The 22333-nt window shown below is 36.3% G+C and overlaps 1 protein-coding gene across 1 annotated transcript in view; it reads right to left on the bottom strand.

Annotated features, from left to right (window-relative positions):
- Positions 1-22333, bottom strand: part of LOC150094940 (neprilysin-11-like) — a 207126-nt gene that overhangs the window by 102782 nt on the left and 82011 nt on the right. Inside the window, exons 10-11 of the mRNA XM_090410851.1 lie at positions 11802-11953; positions 6375-6594 (exon numbers count right to left, since the gene is read on the bottom strand). Of these exons, the coding sequence (XP_090266977.1) occupies positions 6375-6594; positions 11802-11953 (372 nt within the window). The remainder of the gene's footprint in view (positions 1-6374; positions 6595-11801; positions 11954-22333) is intronic.

Raw genomic sequence — 22333 nt, 5'->3', positions numbered from 1 at the left:
TATATTTTATTATTTTATAGAACTAGAAAAGTTCTGTTATAAAATTTTTTCATCTCTCTAAGTTTTTTCCTTTCTGCTTGTTTTACAATTGCAATGTTTCTTTTGTACTCTATTTTTGATTGTACTGTCTTGGAATTTAGCCATTTCTGGTAACTTTTTTAAAATCTTTCTATTTCTTTGTTCCAGTTTTGTAATCCTCTTTTTCTATTCCATTTTCTCTTTATTCCTAAGCTATGTTGCTTCTTTTGTCAGGATTTGTTTCAGATTTTCTCATTCCTCTTCTATGTCATTTGATTCATGTATGGTTTCTGCTTTTAAATTAGTGCATTTCTGATACCATTACCTAGTATGCAGATCTTGTAATGAAGAAATTTTGTAACTAAATTATTTTTAGCCAATAACAAATGATCAGAGTTTAATTCAAAGCCTCGATATGCTCTTACATCTAGGATTAACTCAGTTAATTTAAAATTTGTGATAACAATGTTGGCTGACTTACCTCCTCTTGCTGACCATGTACATTTATTTTTTTTTTATGTGCTTTATCTTTATTGGGGCTTGTATCTCAATATAAGGATAGCTACCAAAAGCACAGCAACAAGAAGCAATTTTCAAGATAACACTGGTAATTTTCAAGAGAATACCTTTTAATGAAAGATTATCAGAAAAAAAGGTATCAGTAGAAGTGCTTGTATTGCTCCTAATTTATATTCATCAGTGCTTCATGTAGCACATGCACCTCGTATAGTTCAATGTAGAGATATACAATATCACTTTGTGTGAATGAAAACTGTTCATTAGATACTTTGATAACAGCAGAACAGTATAAAAGTAGGTGCAAAAACTGCTCAATCTTCTCTAATGCAATCTTGGACATGCAAAATGGGACTAATGAATATTAATTAATGAATGATAACTCAACATGGTTTGAGGATTATGAAAATTATATGAGGCATTCTATGATCTTTCTAATTGATGGAATGCAATATTTTGATTATTTGTAACATATTCTTGAGTAATACTTATATTATTTTCCAGTTATAAATAACCTCTGACCTTTCTAATGGATAAATAGTATTGTATTCCACAAAGAGGGTTGTGGCTTTTCCTAAATATATGATACACAGACATACATGGAAAGCTATTACTTTTTATGTGACATTTATCAATGTTTCCATTATTTTTTCGCTACCACAGCATCGGATGCACTGAGCATGCATCCGATGCTGTGCAAACACCCATTATCAATGTTTATTAACCTATGGGTTGAAATTATGTTTTCAGCCGATCTCCCTAACAGTTTAAATTTTCTTCCCAAGCAGGTTAGGATTTTTGACTGTTGGAAAGAAGTGTATGATATAATTCTGAGTATGTATTAACAATGAATAGCATGTAGCCCCAAACACCTACTATATTTGACTCTCACTAAAGCATAGACCACCACTGAGAAAGTCCTGACCGAAGCTCCATAGGTATAACAATATGTTAAAAGAAATTCATTATAGTAAACTATCTGCCACAACAAACTATTCTTATGGTTTCTGGACATTTGCTATAGTGAGAGTTGATTACACCATCTCCTCCTACACAGTGACTTTGTAACAAAGTCAAGATTCACATTAATATATTATCACTTTCTGAATTAATTTTTTTCCACTTTTGTATGAGCTATTTAGATGTTTCATGATTCCTGAATTTTGTGTCTTTTACATTGTAAATAAACTACAGGGTTACAAGGCTGACCCTACAAACCTAATCCCAATCATTATCCAAAAATGTTAAGAACTATCATTCCACATGCATATTTTATATCAATATAGAGATAAAATGGTTTAAATGATAAAAATAATGAGGAATTATTTGTAGGAAGTGAGATCGCTAGGTTGCGCGTAGTGATACAAAATGTGCAGCGGCAATTAGAGCACCTGCAAAACTCTTTCCAGAGTGATTCGGCTGACGTAAATAAACAGAGTAAGAATGGGAGAGTTTCTGAAATGAAGGAAAGAGTGTTGTATGGTGACTTGTTATTAAGAGGGGTGATAGATGGCAGTGTAACTAAATCGTACTTACCGGGTGCGAAATTTAAGAATGTAAGCGAGAGTATCAGAGTGCAAAAACAGAGGGTGAAAGAATTAATAATTGTGGCGGGTACGAATGAATTGAAAGGTGATAAATTTTTTATGAGAGAGGACTTGAAAGTATTGTTAAAGGTAGCGAAAGAAAAGAGTGGCAGAGTTAGAATGGTTAGTCTGTTGCCGCGGTATGAGAGAGGAGTTTAGAAGGAGGGTCATAATCGCAAATGATATTATGCGCAGGTTATGCAGACGGTGTGGTGTGGAATTCGTGGATGTGTGGAATGAGTTTGAAGGGCGAAAGGACTTATACAAGATGGATCGCCTGCATTTAAATGGACTTGGTGTGCAGAGACTGGAAAGAGTGTTGCTGAATGAAGTGAAAATGGATGTGCAAAACCAGGGAAACTAGAACTACCAAGGAGGGGGGGGAATGGATATGCAGACATCAGTGAGACAGATGAGTGTAAGAATGTATATAATGTACCCGAGCCAGCACTAAGGACAAAAAATGGGAATGGGTCATTTAGAATAACGCATCAATATGGGGGTGGGACTAAGGGATCACTGCATTTCATGTATACTAATGCCAGGAGTATTAGGAACAAGAATGAAGAATTTTTGGCCTTGATTGGCTCTTCCTGGCCACAGGTTATTGGCATTAGTGAAACATGGCTGACGGAAGATGATATAGTTAGTTGGATAGAATGTGTAGGTTATAGTGTGTTTAGGAGGGACAGAGAGAATAAAATGGGGGGAGGGGTATTACTGATAATAGCTGATGAACTGCAGCCAAGGAGAATTGAAGTTGTATCGCAGGATAGTGAAAAGAGCTCATTTGAGGCTATTTGGTGTGAGATTGAGACTGGCAGAATAAAATATACAGTTGGGTGCTGCTATAGACCAGGCGATGGAATAGATGGTGGAGATAGTATGCATAGGGAAATTGATGAAATGAGTGGAAGGAGGGTAATTATTATGGGGGATTTAAACTATGGTAACATTGATTGGAAGGAGGAGAGGACACATGTGAGGAAGGAAAAGGATTTTATTCAATTATTAAGGGATAACTATCTGAGACAGCATGTAATTGAAAATACTAGGGGTGTGAGAGTGCTTGACCTGGTAACCTAGTGCTTGACCTAGCATCTCACAATTTGACTGTAATGAATATGACCATGTTGCCACCTATTGGTGAGAGTAATCATAAGGTCTTGACCTGGGAGGTGGCTAAAGGTATGGAATTTTCGATTAAGACAGGGTATATGTGGAATTACCGTGCTGGCAAGTATGACAAGCTTAGGAGATTGCTTGGATCGGTGCCATGGCATGTACAACTGCAAGAGCTGGATGTTGATAGACCATGGGAAGTGGTCAAGGAGCATTTACAGGAGGTTATGGCTGATTGTATACCTAGGGTCCGAATAGTAAAACAAATAGGGGTTAAATGGATGAATAACACCAATAAGCTTGAGCTGCAAAAAAAAGAAACAACTGTGGAGGGAATTTAAAGAAAGGGGTGAGCTGCAGGCACACAAACGGTATAAAGTGCAGGCCAGAAAGGTAACGAGCTTGTTACCCTTCTGGTAAAATTTTGGTAAAAACAGCAAAAGCCGATTATGAAAGGAAACTAGCTATGCAAGCAAAAGAGAATCCCAAACAGTTCTTTCAATATGCTGCAATCAAGAAAAAAACTGTACATGGCAAAATGATTTTAAGGAATGACGATGGTAAGGAGGTCACTGAACCAGTCGATATAGTGGAGTTACCGAGCGCGCACTTTGCAAAAGTATATCATCCAGGTGGTGATATTGAAAAAAATGAAGGAACCATTAGTTTATACGGGAATAGTGATGAATGAAGTGGAGGTGACTAGTCTATTACAGAACCTTAATGTGAACACATCTGTGGGATTGGATGGTATACTGGCACGGGTCTTGCGTGAAGCGGCTAAGGAATTATCAGTGCCCTTGACCATGTTGTTTAATCTGAGTCTCAGGTCTGGTTTAGTCCCGAAGGTGTGGAAAGAAGGGAAAATAGTTTCACTGCATAAAGGAGGATCCAAGACTACGGTTGCAAATTACCGACCGATCAGCATATCAGGAGTCGTTGTCAAGGTCTTGGAGAAAGTAGTCAAGGGAAAAATACAGGAATGGATTGATGAAAATGAGATACCGTACAGGGGACAGCATGGCTTTGTGAAGGGTAGATCATGCTTCAGTAACTTGCTCAAGTTTTATAACAAGGTGACGGTTGAACTGGATAAGGGAAATGGGTTTACAGTGATACTGCTGGACCTGGCAAAGGCGTTTGACAGGATACCACATGGAATACTAATCCGTAAACTACAACATATGGGAATGGATATAGGGTTGGTGATATGGATAGGTGGTTGGTTGATGGAGAGATATCAAAGAGTAGTTTATTCAGGAGTAGAGTCCAAAAGACGGCCTGTGACTAGTGGTGTGCCGCAGGGTTCTGTTCTTGGACCACTGCTGTTTAATCTGTTCATTAACGATATAGGGAAGGATCTAAGTGGAACAATTCATTTGTTCGCTGATGATGCAAAGTTGGGTTGGGCAATAGTGAATGCAGAAGATGTCAAAGTCTTGCAGGATGACTTAGATAGATTAGAGTTCTGGACTAAGGAGAATGGATGTCAATTTAATGTGACCAAATGTAAGGTTATGCATTTTGGCGTGAAAAGATTAGCAGCAGTATACCACATTGGTGGAACTGTACTCCAAGAGATTGATGAGGCCAGGGACTTGGGAGTGTTGGTGGATAGGGAGATGAAGTTTAGGGGACACATTGCAAAAGCAGCTAAATCAGCTCATCAACTCACTTGGTTGTTGAAAAATACCTTGACGAGCAGAGACAAGCAAGTTATTGTACCTCTGTACCGAGCCTTGATAAGACCTCATCTCGACTACTGTACCCAGATTTGGTCACCTCGGTTCCTTCCTGATGAGGAGGAGGTGGAGAGGATCCAGAGGCGAGTGACTAAGATGATAACAGGTCTATGGAATGAACCATATGAGAACAGGTTGAAGATTTGTGGGTTGCAGAAACTAGTTGACCCGTGTGGGGACACCTGTAATCCCCATTCTAGCATGTAGTGATTCTAGCAAATACAGCTGAAGATCTGCAGTACAATATCAACATCAACATTTGGCATGAAGAAACAAAGAAAAGGAATATGACTATAAATATAAATAAAACTAAAACAATGATCATATCTAGAAACCAACAAAAACACACAATAAAAAGAAAAATCACCAACTGAAACAAGTCCACTCCTTTAAATACTTGGGATCATATATACAAGAAGATGGTAGACTAGACACAGAAATTAACAACAGGATAAGAGGGAGAACAAAGCTATTCTATGCAATGAAAGGCCCACTCCTAGATAAGAAAGAAGTCACCCAAAATACCAAAATGGTAGCGTACCATTCAGTGTTTCTACCAACATTAACATACAGTTGTGAGTCTTGGTGTTTAACAACAGGAAACACAAATAAACTACAAACAACTGAAATGAAATATCTCAGGAAAGTGGCACAAAAAACAAGACTAGACTGAATAAGAAATCAAACCATAAGAGACAGCCTTCAAGTTGCACCTCTGAATCAATTCATAACACAAGCCCAAATGAGATGGTTTGGACATCTCAATCGAATGGAAGAAGGAAGAATAGCAAAAACTGTATACGAAAGCCAGAAAATAGGAAAAAGAAACATAGGCAGACCCAGGAAAGGTTGGCAAAAGGAAATTAAAGAAAAATTGGAAAAGAAGGGAATTAACTGGAAAGAAGCAAAACAACAAACCTTGAACAGGATGGCATGGAAATCTCTTTGGCAAAATCTCGATGCTTAAAAGCATAAGAGATCATAGACGAAGAAGAAGAAGAAACTAGTTGATAGGCGGAAAAGGGGAGATATGATTGAGACATTCAAATTGCTAAAGGGATTCTATAGGATTAATTCAGAGGATATTTTTGAGATCAGGACTGGTGGTGGGAGAACTAGGGGACACCTATGGAAGCTGGGCATGAGTGTGGTTAGCAGGGGTGTTAGAGCTGGGTTCTTTACTTTTAGAGTGGTAAATGAGTGGAATAAGCTGCCAGAGTCTGTTTGTGGGTGCTATGATGGTGAACGAGTTCAAGGCAAGGTATGATAGATACCGTGAGAATGTAATCGCACAGTTGTGTGATGTTTAGGACCTCCCTCGATGAGTCTAAGGATTCCTGGAGTTGCTCGAAATAATAATAATAATATTAATTTCAGAATAGTTACTCACCTGTGTCTGATTGATATCTGATCTATTTTGAATATACAGATAATCTACAGCCAAGGAAAGATAGTCTGTAACTTTTTCACTGCATCGTTTGATAAATGTACTTTCAATTTCACCATTATCAGGAGAATCATCTATTTGATTTCTGTATAGTTTCAGAGCATTGGGAATTAATATGCTAAACTCATCTGCAACCACAAATCCAATATAATTGGCAATCGTCCTTGTTAAAAAAAAATAAATAAATATGAAAAATAATAATGAAATATTAACAAAACTGAAGTTTCTATCAAGAATGCTTCACTGTTCTAACAACTATGTTACATAAGTGTCTATCTTAGTTCTGTATGGTAATTAATTCAACACTAAATTTCTGAATATTTACACATACAATTCAAAAACCAAAAAAGTTAAAAGTTCCTCTAGCTACTTAGAAATGATCAACAATCAGATAATCATTAAGCAAAATTGATAATTTAGGTTTAGGATAAGAGGCTCTCAAAAATTAATAGCAAAATACTGTAGTCTAGCCAAATTAAGTACTTTGCTAAAATTGTACCAACTTGAACTTCTTTATGGAAAGTAACATATTCCTTCACAAAAATCACAAAACTTTATATAATTCAAACTACAATTAACATTTGTCCAAAATATACTGGGATAGTCACAAAAAAAAACAAAAAAAAAAACAAGAAGCTGACCAACTATTAATATGAGTACACTTATTATATATTGAATTGATCAGAAATGCAATCAAAGTTCAAGCGCATTTAATTAATATTCAATAAATATCTACAACAGATATAATTTCAATGCTTGAGCGGGAAATAATCCAATAACAGGATGCATTGGATCAGAGGGAGAATCAGTAATCAATAACAATGGAATTTTATTAAGAAACTTCTGCATATTTAACAATCTAAAAATCGGCAATATTTTCTTCAGGCATAAAAATATACATCAGTACACATGGGAAGCAAGAGGAACAAAATCAATAATAAATTACATTATTATTAACAACAAACTAAATAATAATATCAATGATAAAAGGGTTTTTAGAGGGAGCGAAATTGATAGTGATCACGTTAGTTGAAAGCAGATTTGAATTCATAAAAAGACCACATGCTTCAAAAGAAAAAAAAAAAAGATAATGAACCAACATCTAATAATTTAAAATTCACCTCATAGAACAGGAGAGTATTAGAAACTTATATAAAAGCAGAATAAGAGATAAAATAAAAAAATCAACCATAAACAATACTGAAACTGACTAGAAAAATATAAAGGAAACCATACTAAAAGCAGTAGAAGAAAGTTAAGGATGCAAATCAAGGAAAAACAAAAAATGGCTCAGAACTTGGAATGACGACTTAAAGAAATTAATCGAAAGGAAAAAACAGGCTTTTAAAATCTATCTGTAAAATAAAAACACTGCTGGCTCTATATAAACAATATAAGAAATTATGGGCTGAAGTCAGAAAGCTTTCCAGAAGTATATGCAGAGAAGATTGGAGTAAATATGTTAAATCATTAGAGCAGGATATCACTGGACCACAAAGGATAGATTTTAAAATTTTCAGGCAACTACAAAAAGCAGAAAATGAGCAATTAAGAAATAATCTAATTTCCAAAGACGATTGGATAGAACACTATAAAATATTGTGGAATGAAAAACAAGAAATACAAAACAATGACAAAACTCACAAAATTGAAGATACCAATATACAGAAAAGTACAGAAGAAATAGTAATGAAAGAATTAGAAAAAGAATTAAAAAACTCAAGAAATAGAAAGAGCCCAGGCCTGGATGGAATATGCATTGAGCTCTTTAAATATGTAGACACTAGCTTAAAAGAAAACCTACTTAAACTCTTCAATAATATCTGGAAATATCAAAAGATCCCAAAAGAATGGGAAACTGGAGTAGTAATAAATATTCACAAAAAAGGGTTTCAAGGACAAATGTGGAAATTACAGAGGCATTACTCTCTTAATAACAGCATCTAAACATGCAAACATCTTAAAGAACAGCTAATTAAACATACAGAAAATTATTTAGAAGAACAGTGTGGTTTAGAAGAGGGAGAGGATGCACAGATGCCTCTTTCACAATGCAACAGATCATAGAAAAAAGAAAAAAATTTAATCTGCCCACTTTTTTTTATTTATTGACTACGAAAAGGCATTGATAACTTGAACAGAAATCTACTCTGGAAAATATTACAAGATGATAAAATACCTCCTAGATTAATTAAAGCAATAAAAAGTCTATACAGAAAAACAAAAATTTGCATATGGAACATTATCAGAACCTATAACTATAAATAAAGGAGCAAGACAAGGTTGCGGCTTATCCCCAATCCTATTCAACATTTATATAAACAGAATCCTAAAAGAATGGAAAAGAACTGTCCAAGATGGAATTAAACTAACAAATAATAAATGGCTAAATACAATACTTTATGCAAATGATCAAGTACTAATTTCAAACTCAGAAGATAAACTCCAAATTGCAACTAACCATCTAAATGAAATAGCAAAAAAATAAAACCCATGAACACACACGGATACAGTCAGGAATACTTAAGACAATCCCTCCAGCCATAGGTCTAAATTGTCAGCTATGCCGGTCCCAAGCCCGGATAAAAATAGGGGGATTGAGGTGGTGCCATACCTCCCCAAAAAAGGGGCTCATGGCCATTGAATCACCATATGAAATGAATGAGCAAAACATAAAATGTAAATATCTGAAACAAAAACAAAAGCTATGGCAATGTGTGAACAAGTTACAGAATTCAAATACTTAGGAAATATAATCTTGCAATCAATACTGATTCACACTTGGAAGCAAGACTACAAATTTACAACAGAATGAATGGCATAATTAAAAGAAATTTTGGAAAACAAATGACTAAAGAAACCCAATTAAGATTACATAATATGACCTCTAAACCATCTCTCAAATTTGGAAGTGAAACCTGGATTCTAAAACAAAGAAACAGACAAAGACTGGAAACAGCACAGATGAAGTTTCTAAGACCTCTATGGGACTCACTAGATTAGATAAAAAGAAAAAACACAGAAAAAAGAAATAAGAGAACGATTAAATACAAAGAACATCATGCAAGAAATATAAGAATATCAGCAAAATCAGCTACACTACATAGAAAGGATGAATAACAATAGGATTCCCAAACTAGCACATAAATATAAACCTACAGGAAGAAGAGACCACAGACGTCCACGACTAAGATGGAAAGACCAACTTCATCTGCAGAGCAGGAACAGGACATAAAAAGCCTATACCTGAATGTGCTCAGATGAGGAGGAGATATAATTTAGCTAATATTATGGCTATGATACATGTATTGTGTCATTCTGTCAAGAAGTGTGACATGGTATATTGTTGGAGTACTTATTTCTTTATTGACAAATGCATTGCTAGATCAATGAATGCATATCAAATCCCATACTGAAAAATGAAAATCAAGGTAGCACAACAAACTAATCAAACCACATTCTTGCTGCAAATGCTGAAGCTTTGTCTGTGATGTGTTATGTTAAATAAACATGCTATCAATTAAGAATCATGGCCTTGATGGAGGCACCATATAATAATAATATCGTAAGAATCTCAGTGTACTACTTATATTTCTGTTATAAATGAATGCTTTGTATGTGAATGTGTACGAGGTTGGGGCATGAGAAAAGAGAGAGCAAAAATAAAGGAAAGTAACCCAACAAGTGAATGGGCCATAGTAAATTTTTATTTGATGTTTCCAATGGCTTATTACAAATTATTAAAAAAAGCAAGCATTTTATTATAATATTCCTTCTCCAGTTACTGAGGTATTTTTAAAGCTAAAGCAAAAGCAATATCACCACAAAGGGAAACAGTGCAAAATATTCAAGCTCATGTCCTGATTATATCCATTGAGCACAAATGTAGATGCCAAAACTAATAAATCAACCTTCATTTTGATAAAATTATGGAGACTACTACCATGTTAAGAATAACTGAAGATGAAAGGACCTAGTGGAGATGGTTGGAGTGTGATGGCATCAGGAATCCTTCAATAGAGAAAGATGGAGTTGGCCTATAACCACAATGTTATAAAAAGGGACTTAAAAGATCATGAGCAAAATTAACCAAAATGATAAACCAGCAGCACACAAGACAAGACAGTGTTCAAACTAATTTTAACTTATGGAGTAGAGTTGGGTTTTAAACAGCTCATATGAAAAATGAAGATATTAGAAAATTGCTAGACATTCTAGAAATATTTTATATGGTATTAAACCACAAACAAAGATGTGAAATTCTTCGGAAATAATGTGAATAAACTAAAAAACTAGAAAGCAAGTAATGACAGTTCACATCTCTAGTGAAAAATATTTGTAGACATTTAACAAATAGAAAGCATGCATTCACTATTACACTGTCTGCTGTTCATGGGTTGCTGTATACTACTGGTAGATACAAGTGTATCATGATGAATTGATGAAGACCAAACAAGGTAAAATCAGATAGGTGATGAAAATTTCTAATTTGGTAATAGTACAGGGCCAGATGATAAAAATATCGTCAACATATCTTCGCCATATTTTTAGTTGCATTTCTTGATGCTGGAGGGGGCTATTTTTTCAAACCCACTCCATAAATAGGTCAGCTAACAACAGAGAGAGAGAGAGAGAGAGAGAGATGGTCACTTAAACAGAAGCAAAGAAGAACAGTAAACAAACAGATGCCAGAAAGACAAAGATATGGAATTGATTCAATTAGAAGTCCCTTACAACATGAAAATATAAGATCTGACAATAGTAGAGTGCCAATATGTGACCAACTAATTTGGAGGAAAATTGTCGGTGAAAAGTTAGTAATAGTATAAACTTATCACATGGTACTATCATAGTATTTACTATACTCCTTGAGAGTAGGGTATATATTAGGAATATGATCATGAATTTCTCACAGACATTCTATTTCTGTCATATGCCTTTCTATAGGTATTTTCATGGACACTGTTCTCTCAAACTGGTTACCATTATTCTTTCATTTTTCCCTAAGCATGTAAAAACAAAAGCAGTTGCTGGTCAACATTCATACACAGTTCAGCTTCAAAATAGTTATTTTCATAACTTTGAAACTGAAACTTTCTTGCCCTCATCTTTCATTCAATCTCTACTTCTATTCTTTGGCAAAGCATTCCTTGCACTGTTTTCTCCAAAGGCTAAGACCTTTCATTGCCAGAAAAATATCATTAAGTTTTCTCCCTCCCCTACTTTTCCCCCCACCTCCTTGAACATTTGCTCATACATGACATTACAGGTATAGGCTCTGTGACCTTGTGTGTATAGAAGAGGATTGACACACACACACATGCACACTCGTGTTTTCAAATATCAAAAAATATTTAAAATATAATTAACCTTTCTGAAAAATTTCCAGCTCTTATATTTTCTAGAATTTTAAGCAAATATTCCATTCCCAGGAGAACCACTTCTTCATCTAAAGTAATATGCTCATTCATCTTATGCAATGTTTCATTCATTGCTGCTTGAATAAAATACAACCAATCAATCTGAAAAAAAAAAAAAAGTAATAAAATAAATGCCATAAAAATATCAGTAAAGAGCAATTAAAATAACAAAAAAAAACATTCTGAATATATTAACCTACAATTCTTGTGCTACCAAAGTTTTATTACCTCTGCAGTAAGTCATTCTGGCAACAATAATATAAAGATCACCCCTCTGAAGAGCAAAATTTATCTTTCTTCAAAAGAAACAAACAGCAAAGAACTGACAAGTAATGCACTTTTTTTTCAACTTATCAAATAGCACTAAGTTCGCAATGAGTTTCAAGTGCAATTTACTACACTTGATAAATGATATCAATAAATGATATCTATTTCAAAATATGAAGTGAAATCAATCTTAGCCATAAATTTGTTTAGTACTAGAAATATCTGCACGCTACTTATTTTATTCCAATTTTTTCATTTGAATAAAAATATGGTGGAAATTATTTTCAAGGTATTTCAAATGTTTGCATTTAAAAGAATTTTGTTAAGTATTAATTTAATTAAAAATCATGTTTTCAAATAACAATCAATGAAATAAATGCAATCTGATTTTTTTTTAATTATCTTGCAAAATTCTAAATATGGCTGTATGGTTATCATGCTTACAGATAACACCAAACAACAAACTTGCTTTTTGACTGTGGGAGTGGTTCCCTTTTTCTTTTTAATCATAAATTTATATGGAGTAATACTATAACCTCAGTTTCAGCTTAAATGAAACAGATTTCTTTTTTCTTTTTAGGATACCAATTTCAATAATAGTATCCAATTTTTAAGTGCTGTAAATATATATGGTGAAAATGTATGAAGTATATTACATTCAGATTAACTCAAATTTATGTTCGCATTGAGGTATTCCAGTTATATCCCCAAATCTATGCATCTGGAACTAAGAGTTACATTTTATTATGTTCTTCACACCCATAAAAGGTTATTAGTAAATCTATAGTATATTTGTACCATAGGAAGGCTAAGGATCACCCCCCCCCCAGTTTTGTCAATTTTATATCTATTTTTTATAATTTTTTATCTATTTTTATATAGTCCAGAAACCCTGCCCTAGAGACCAAACATGGAACTTTTTCAAGCCACTTCAGGCTTCCAATAACCAGGGAAGTGGTCTCGCACTGGGCAATGAAATTCATCTCCCACCTAAAGACAATTACAATCATCCACACCCAAGGCAGGATTTGAACCTGCAACTTGTTGGTTGGAGATTTTACTGGTTTGAAATTTCTCAAAGGAAATATTTCACATTTCAGTATCCAAAATGTATTAATTCATTTTACTGTTTTAAGATATAAAATAATATTACCATGTCTGCTCAAGCAGGTATTCTAAAACTGGACTATTTCTTTGCAATTTTGATTATCACAACCACAGCTTAGAATTCTCATATCTGTTGTCTCCAGTCTGTCAATGCTTTTATTTCTAACCCAGTTCTCAGGTTAAAACTGGTTTGAATAGTGTCCAGCAAATTTAGTGTTTTGACTAATTTCTCTGAGATAAATGAATAAATGTATTCATTTGCCATCTCCACTAAAAATTCTGCCTAAACAGTTGAAATGTTTACTTATTCTGCAGGTTACTCTATTCAGGATGCAGCTCATGTTTTCAATGCTCTTACCAATTTTCATAATCTGGTCTATTCATGGCTGATTTTCATGTCAGATTTGTTATAGCAGTTATTCAATTTAGTCAAGGAACCATGCAGACTTGATTTATTTTCCAGTATAATATGGCATTAAACCTGATACCAATTTGATACCAGGTTTAATACCAGTTTCTTTCATAATGCAGTTCATATACATGATAAATAACAGTGGAGATAATGTGCATCTTGGTGTCTTATATTTGATTTTACTTCAAATCATTGTCCTATATTTCCTTCAATTCTAACTGCTGATGACAACTTAGATACAGACTGTGAATCACTGAATATAACTTCCTGTTTACACCATGTAACTAGAGTGTTTTTCAAATCCTTTTCCAGGTACACCTTTCCATATACATTTTCCATATCTATAAATCTTAAATAGAAATCCTTGTGAAGATTATATTTTCACTTTAACAAACTATTTGGCATGAACCCAGCTTGTTCAGGCTAAATAGCCAAATAAATTTCTCTATGTTTGTTTCTTTTCCATGATTTTTTTAAGATTTATGGAAGAATACCAGTTTCCTCCATAACGCAGTTCATCATCATCATCAAACTCCTGCCATGTACCCTCAAGGGTTGTACAGGATATGATAGAACTACATGAAAAATTTACATCATTACTAACTTCCTATCTACAATTTTCCTCCAGATCAGTCTTTTACTTGTCAAGACTCCAATATTATCAGATCTTATATTTCTGTTGTCTAAGGCACTTTGTACCGTATCAATCCACCTATATCTTGGTCTTCCTCTGGGTCGTTTTCCTGCCAATCTGGCAGAGAACACTTGTTTTGCTACTCTTTCATCGCCCATTCTGTTTAAGTGACCATACCACCTGAGATTAGCTCTGCTAACAAATTCCTGGATGCTGACAATGTCAAGTTCTTTCCTAATATCCTCGTTTTTAATATGATATTGCCATTGATGCGATCTGTTCATGCCTCTAATCTTTCTCAGGATTCTCATATCTGTGGTCTCTAGTCTTTGGTCAAGTGTTTTACTTCTAACCCAGCTCTCAGATCCATAAGTTAAAAATTATTTGAATACTGTCTTGTATACAGCTATTTTAGTGTTCTGACTAATTTCTCTCTTATTCCATATGAATTTATTCAATTGACTTCCTACTATACCAGCTTTATTGATTCTGTTGTCTATTTCCATATTTAATTTACCATCTTCACTAAAAATCGTGCCTAAGTAGCTGAAATGTTTTACTTGTTGCACAGGTTCTCCATTCACAATGCAGCTGATATTTTGAATGCTTCTGCCTCTTTTCATTATCTTTTTCTTGTTAATGCTGACCTTCATACCATATCTATTACAACAGTTATACAATTTAGTCAAGGAATCTTGCAGACTCATAGCGAATTTATTGATAAGTATAACATCGTCCGAATAAAGCAAACATCTGACATTAACATCTCTAATTTTGATATCATGTTTAATACCACTTTCCTTCATAATGTGATCCATATAGATAATGAATAACAGAGGGGATAATGTACATACTTGTCTCACACCAGATTTAACATTAAACCATCTTCCTGTACTTCCTTTAATTCTAACTGCTGACTTACAACTCAAATAAAGACTAAGTATTGCTTGATATAATGCCCCACTGATACCATATAACTGCAGCGTATTGATTCATGTGTAGAGGCTTAAGTGCTGTGAGGACATCATGTTGGAGGCTTAATGGATTTTTTACAACACTCAAAAAGAATTAAAATAGAATTTAATACTTCCTATATTTCATCCTAGTCACTAGAACATCTACGGGGATTACAAAAACAATTAATGTAACATGCACACCCAAATCTTACAATACTAAGCCCAACCACATGGGTGACACTAAAGTCCTATCTAGGTGGAGCGCTCTCTAAAGGCAGTAGTAGGTGGCCTGGAATGTAAGGTGGCACCTCTGGTGATGAGTGTTTCCCAAATCTTCGGAAGCTTAATGCAACCGTATTTATTAAGATTTGGTTGGTTTCTGAGAGCTGGTGCTGCTTCTAAGAAAAGTCTCTCTTTCTTGAATTTGCTGTGGTGGAGCATGGTGGTTTTCTTCCATGATACTCTGTGGGTGGTGTCCAAAACATGGTCAGCCAAGCCTGAATGGCCATAGTTGTGTTTACAGATGTAAGACTTGTGTTCCTCCAGGCGGATGGATGCTGATCTGCCTGTCTGTCCAAAGTAACAGCTTACAGGAACAGGGTACTTTGTAAACTCCAGGCAGCGAGAGAGGAGGGAGCTGATCTTTCGTAGAACGGATAAGGGTAGCAAGTTTGCGGTAGGGCTTATATGCTGTGTGTAGGTTGTACTTTTTTAGTATCTTGGCTATTTTTTCAGATGTGCCACAGATGTGCTATATTTTGTCCTAGTCACTAGGACAGCTACGGGGATTACAAAAACAATTAATGTAACATATACACAAATAACAAACAATACTAAGTCCAACCATGTGGGTGACACTAAAGTCCTATCCAGGTGGAGCGCCCTCTAAGGGCGGTTTTAGGCGGCCTGGAATGTAAGGTGGGATCTCTGGTGATGAGTGTTTCCCAAATCTTCGGAAACTTAATGCAACTGTATTTATTAAGATTTGGTTGGATTCTGAGAGCTGCTGCTGCTTCTAAGAAAAGTCTCTCTTTCTTGAATTTGCTGTGGTGGAGCATGGTGGTTTTCTTCCATGATACTCTGTGGGTGGTGTCCAAAACATGGTCAGCCAAGCCTGAATGGCCATAGTTGTGTTTACAGATGTAAAAATTGTGTTCCTCCAGGTGGATGGATGCTGATCTGCCTGTCTGTCCAAAGTACGCCAGCTTACAGGAACAGGGTACTTTGTAAACTCCAGGCAGCGAGAGAGGAGGGAGATGATCTTTCATAGAACGGAAAAGGGTAGCAAGTTTGCGGTAGGGCTTATATGCTCTGTGTAGGTTGTACTTTTTTAGTATCTTGGCTATTTTTTCAGATGTGCCACAGATGTGCTATATTTTTTCCTAGTCACTAGGACAGCTACGGGGATTACAAAAACAATTAATGTAACATGCACACACAAATCTTACAATACTAAGCCCAACCACGTGGGTGACACTAAAGTCCAATCTAGGTGGAGCGTCCTCTAAGGGTGGTAGTAGGTGGCCTGGAATGTAAGGTCCCACCTTACATTCCAGGAAGTATTAAATTCTATTTTAATTCTTTTTCAGTGTTGTAAAAAATCCATTAAGCCTCCAACATGATGTCTTCACAGCACTTAAGCCTCTACACACGAATTCTAATCATTCATGGAGAAGATTTAGCACGCAAATCCAAGCAATACGGTAAGCAAAAACTACGACTATCTAGGCAACTAAATAGGCTGGCCTTTTTAAAAAGATGTCGGGATACAAGAGTGATACCGAACTGCGTTAAAATGAAGATCAATTTCTATTCCAAAAAAGCACTCCGTATATATAACCGTGCCAGCCTGGCATTACTACGCGAGCAAATCGCCTCTACTCGTGCCACCCTCTCAGTGATGAACGCCGCCGTTGGCTCCTTACATTCAGAGCTCTCCACTGTTCTAAACCCCGAACTTTGGTCGATTCTCTCTGGCATTTCGGAAAACTCCGCACAGAGAGAATTTCAAAAAATAAAAAATAAACACGTCAAGAAATATAGCAACCTGGTTAAAGACAAACCACAACCCCAAATTCAACCACTCCAGACAGTAGTAAACCTCTCTTCCAAAAGGCTCAACGACGATGCCATCAGTGCCCTTTGCCTCAGCCGTAATTTTGCCGTCGCTCCGAAGGAAGTGCCGGTGCTCTATGTAATGGTAACATCGAACTGGAGATCGGTCGCTTACCGTCGGAGATAGCCAACAACATCAGACTTGACGTAGCCAACATCCTCGCTCATTCTTCATCTCCAAAAAGCAACTTATCGTATGCCCAACGCATGGCTCTCCTGAAACTATGCAAAGAAAAAAGTATCGTCATCACCAGAGCGGATAAGAGTAATGCCACAGTCGTTCTTAATACCAGTGAATACAATCGTAAAATGAACATTATCCTTTGCGATCGCGCTACCTACATCCCGCTAGAACACGACCCAACAAAAACACAAGTTAAGAAATTAAAAATCTTACTTAAAAAGGTAACCTCCTGACGTCACGAAAAAATTTAAACCTTTTTGCTCCCATCACCCCCTGAATATACGGTTTACCAAAAATCCACAAACCCAATTCCCCACTCAGCCCTATAGTAGATGCCACCAATGCACCTTGCTACAGACTGTCTAAACAGCTGGCCAACTCTCTGACCCCCCTCAACGGAAGGTCCACTTCCTATATAAAAAACTCGACCCACCCACTTTAAAGCCCTCACAGAAAATTTAACCTTGAATAATGCAGACATATTGGTAAGCTTTGATATCTCCTCTTTGTTTACCAATATTCCCTTAACCAACACCTTATCTCTCTTAGAAAACGTTTTTCCCTCTGACATCTTAGATCTCTTTTCCTTTGCCATTAACTCTGGGTATTTCTCTTGGAAGAACAAAATCTACAAGCAGATAGAGGGAACTGCCATGGGTTCCCCCCTCTCACCCCCCCTTGCACATTTCTATATGGAAGATTTCGAAAAACGAGCCATGGACTCAGCCCCACTCAAACCTTCTATCTGGCTAAGATATGTAGATGACGTGTTCTCTATTTGGCCTCATGGCCCAGACACGTTAGACTCCTTTCTCAGTCATCTCAATAGCCTACATCCAAGAATCCAGTTTACTATGGAAAAGGAAAAGAACAATTGTTTACCCTTCCTAGACACCTTAGTCACAGGCCTGCCTAATGATACACTTGCCTTCACTGTATACAGAAAAACCCACACACACACACACACACAGGCACATACATTCACAAACTCTCCCACCACCATCCCTCACAACAATATGGCATCATCAAAACTCTTACCAAGAGAGCCCACAATCTTTGTGGGCTCTCTTGGTAAGAGTTTTGATGATGCCATATAAGGAACCGCCCTCACTACTGAGCTTAACCACATACACAACACTTTAATCTCTAATGGCTACAGCGAACACAGTATCAAAAAAACAGTTCCTTCTCCATTCCCCATCCTTCTCGTCAACAAGATTTTAAAAATGCCATCACCATACCCTACATCCGTGGCACATCTGAAAAAATAGCCAAGATACTAAAAAAGTACAACCTACACACAGCATATAAGCCCTACCGCAAACTTGCTACCCTTATCCATTCTACGAAAGATCAGCTGCCTCCTCTCTCGCTGCCCGGAGTTTACAAAGTACCCTGTTCCCGTAAGCTGGCGTACTTTGGACAGACAGGCAGATCAGCATCCATCCGCCTGGAGGAACACAAGTCTCACATCTGTAAACACAACTATGGCCATTCAGGCTTGGCTGACCATGTTTTGGACACCACCCACAGAGTATCATGGAAGAAAACCACCATGCTCCACCACAGCAAATTCAAGAGAGAGAGACTTTTCTTAGAAGCAGCAGCAGCTCTCAGAAAACAACCAAATCTTAATAAATACGGTTGCATTAAGCTTCCGAAGATTTGGGAAACACTCATCACCAGAGGTGCCACCTTACATTCCAGGCCACCTACTACCGCCCTTAGAGGGCGCTCCACCTAGATAGGACTTTAGTGTCACCCATGTGGTTGGGCTTACTATTGTAAGATTTGTGTGTGCATGTTACATTAATTGTTTTTGTAATCCCCGTAGATGTCCTAGTGACCAGGACGAAATATAGGAAGTATTAAATTCCATTTTAATTCTTTTTGAGTATTGTAAAAAATCCATTAAGCCTCCAACAGGATGTAGCATACTGAATAGCTTCTCTCTTGGCACCTTGTCATATGCCTTTTCCAGATCTACAAAACTCAAATACAGATCTTTGTTATATTCCCATGATTTCTCCACTATTTGTTGTAAAGTGTAGATCGGCTCCTGACAGCCTCTATTTGGTCTGAATCCAGCTTGTTCTTCGCCAAACTTTTCTTCTACAATTCTTCTCAACCGTTTCTCAAGTATACTTGCATATATATTACCAGGAACACTCAGTAGAGAAATACCTCCGTAATTCTCACATTCAGCTTTATTTCCCTTTTTATATATGGGTACTATGAGAGCTCTACTCCAATCATCGGGAATTCATCCCTCTATCCAGGTCTTCTGAACTATGCAGTGTAGTCACTGTAAGACTCTTATACCACCATACTTCAGCATTTCTGGTCGAATATCATCTACTCCTGCTGCCTTTCCACATTTCAAGCCTTTGATGGCTACTTCTAGAATGGATATGTATTCCTGACTGCATGCCTGATCAGTGTTTTTTACCACTGTGCTGTCATCACTGCTTGTTTCATTTAGCAGTTTTTCAAAGTAATTACTCCATACTTCAAGGATACCTTTTCTTCCCGTTTTCATCATCATCATCATCATCATCAAATTCCTGCCATGTACCCTCAAGGGGTGTACAGGATATGACAGTACTACATGAAAAAATTACATCATTACTAACTTCCTATCTACAATTTTCCTCCAAATCAGTCTGTTACTTGTCAAGACTCCAACATTATCAGATCTTATATTTCTATCGTCTAAGGCACTTTGTACCGTATCAATCCACCTATATCTTGGTCTTCCTCTGGGTCGTTTTCCTGCCAACCTGGCAGAGAACACTTGTTTTGCTAATCTTTCCTCTCCCATTCTATTTAAGTGACCATACCATCTGAGATTAGCTCTGCTAACGCATTCCTGGATGCTGACAATGTCAAGTTCTTTCCTAATATCCTCATTTTTAATATGATATTGCCATTGATGCCATCTGTTCACGCCTCTAATCTTTCTCAGGACTCTCATATCTGCGGTCTCTAGTCTTTGGTCAAGTGTTTTACTTCTGACCCAGCTCTCAGATCCATAAGTTAAAATTGGTTTGAACACAGTCTTGTATACAGCTAATTTAGTGTTCCGACTAATTTCTTTCTTATTCCATATGAATTTATTCAATTGACTTCCCACGATACCAGCTTTGCTGATTCTGTTGTCTATTTCTATATTTAGTTTACCATCTTCAGTAAAAATTGTGCCTAAGTAGCTGAAATGTTTTACTTGTTCCACAGGTTCTCCATTCACAACACAGTTGACATTTTCAATGATTCTGCATATTTTCATTGTCTTTGTCTTTTTATTGCTGACCTTCATACCATATCTATTACAACAGCTATTCAATTTAGTCAGAGAATCTTGCAGACTTGTAGCGGATTTATTTAGAAGTATAACATCATCCGCATAAAGCAAAGAGCTGACATTAACATCTCCAATTTTGATATCATGTTTAATACCACTTTCCTTCATAATGTGATCCATATAGATAATGAATAACAGAGGGGATAATGTACATCCTTGTCTCACACCAGATTTAACATTAAACCATCTTCCTGTACTTCCTTCAATTCTAACTGCTGACTCACAACTCAAATAAAGACTAAGTATTGCTTGATATAATGCCCCATTGACACCATATAACTGCAGCGTATTGAATAGCTTCTCTCTTGGCACCTTGTCATATGCCTTTTCCAAATCGACAAAACTTAAATACAGATCTTTGTTATATTCCCATGCTTTCTCGACTATTTGTCGTAAAGTGAAGATCTGATCCTGACAGCCTCTATTTGGCCTGAATCCAGCTTGTTCTTCACCAAGCTTTTCTTCCACAATTCTTCTCAACCGTTTCTCAAGTATACTTGCATAGATCTTGCCAGGAACTCTCAGTAGGGAAATGCCTCTGTAATTCTCACATTCAGTTTTATTTCCCTTTTTATATATGGGTACTATGAGAGCTCTACTCCAATCATCGGGAATTCGTCCCTCTGTCCAGGCTTTCTGAACTATGCAGTGTAGCCACTGTAAGACTCTTATACCACCATACTTCAGCATTTCTGGTCGAATATCATCTACTCCTGCTGCCTTTCCACATTTCAAGCCTTTGATGGCTTTTTCTACTTCAAGTATGGATATGTATTCCTGACTGCATGCCTGGTCAGTGTTTTTTATCACTGTGCTGTCATCACTGCTTGTTTCATTTAGCAGTTTTTCAAAGTAATTACTCCATACTTCAAGGATATCTTTTTCTCCTGTTTTCATTTCACCTTTATCATCTCTAATTCCTTTTACAGCACTCTTTCCTCCATTCCTAAGCTTCTTCAACAACCTCCAGAATATTTTGCCACCTTCTTGATATTTATTTTCTATATTCTTGCCAAAGTCCTCCCATGACTTTTGTTTAGCTAGTTTTACACACTGTTTAGCTTTCTTACATTTGTCTCTGTATTCTGTAAGAGTAAAAGCTGACTTATTTGCCAGGAACTTTTGATATGCTTTCTTCTTTTCCTTCACTGCCTCTTTAACTTCCTGTGTCCACCAGGGAGTTCTGATTTTTTTATCTTTGCACACAACCTCACCACATGCCTCTCTGGCAGAATCAATCAATGTTTCCTTCAGAGTTTGCCACTGAATCTCCAAGGTTTGATTCCTGTTCTCAAACTCTTTCATTTTCTTTTCACTAATATTTCTGTATTTTAGTCTACAGTTTACATCTGAGAGCTGCTCAACTTTTATTCGCTTTAAAACTTTCTTACATGTTATTCTTTTCAATATAAAATTCAATTTTATCCTGCTCAAGACTAAATAGTG

The sequence above is a fragment of the Typopeltis vanoorti genome, chromosome 21, assembly GCF_054136105.1.
Source record: "Typopeltis vanoorti isolate ZY-2024b chromosome 21, IOZ_Tvanoo_1.0, whole genome shotgun sequence".
NCBI classification, from domain to species: domain Eukaryota; kingdom Metazoa; phylum Arthropoda; class Arachnida; order Uropygi; family Thelyphonidae; genus Typopeltis; species Typopeltis vanoorti.
Note: the sequence above shows the minus strand (reverse complement) of the source record. Positions and strands in the feature narration are given on the sequence as shown.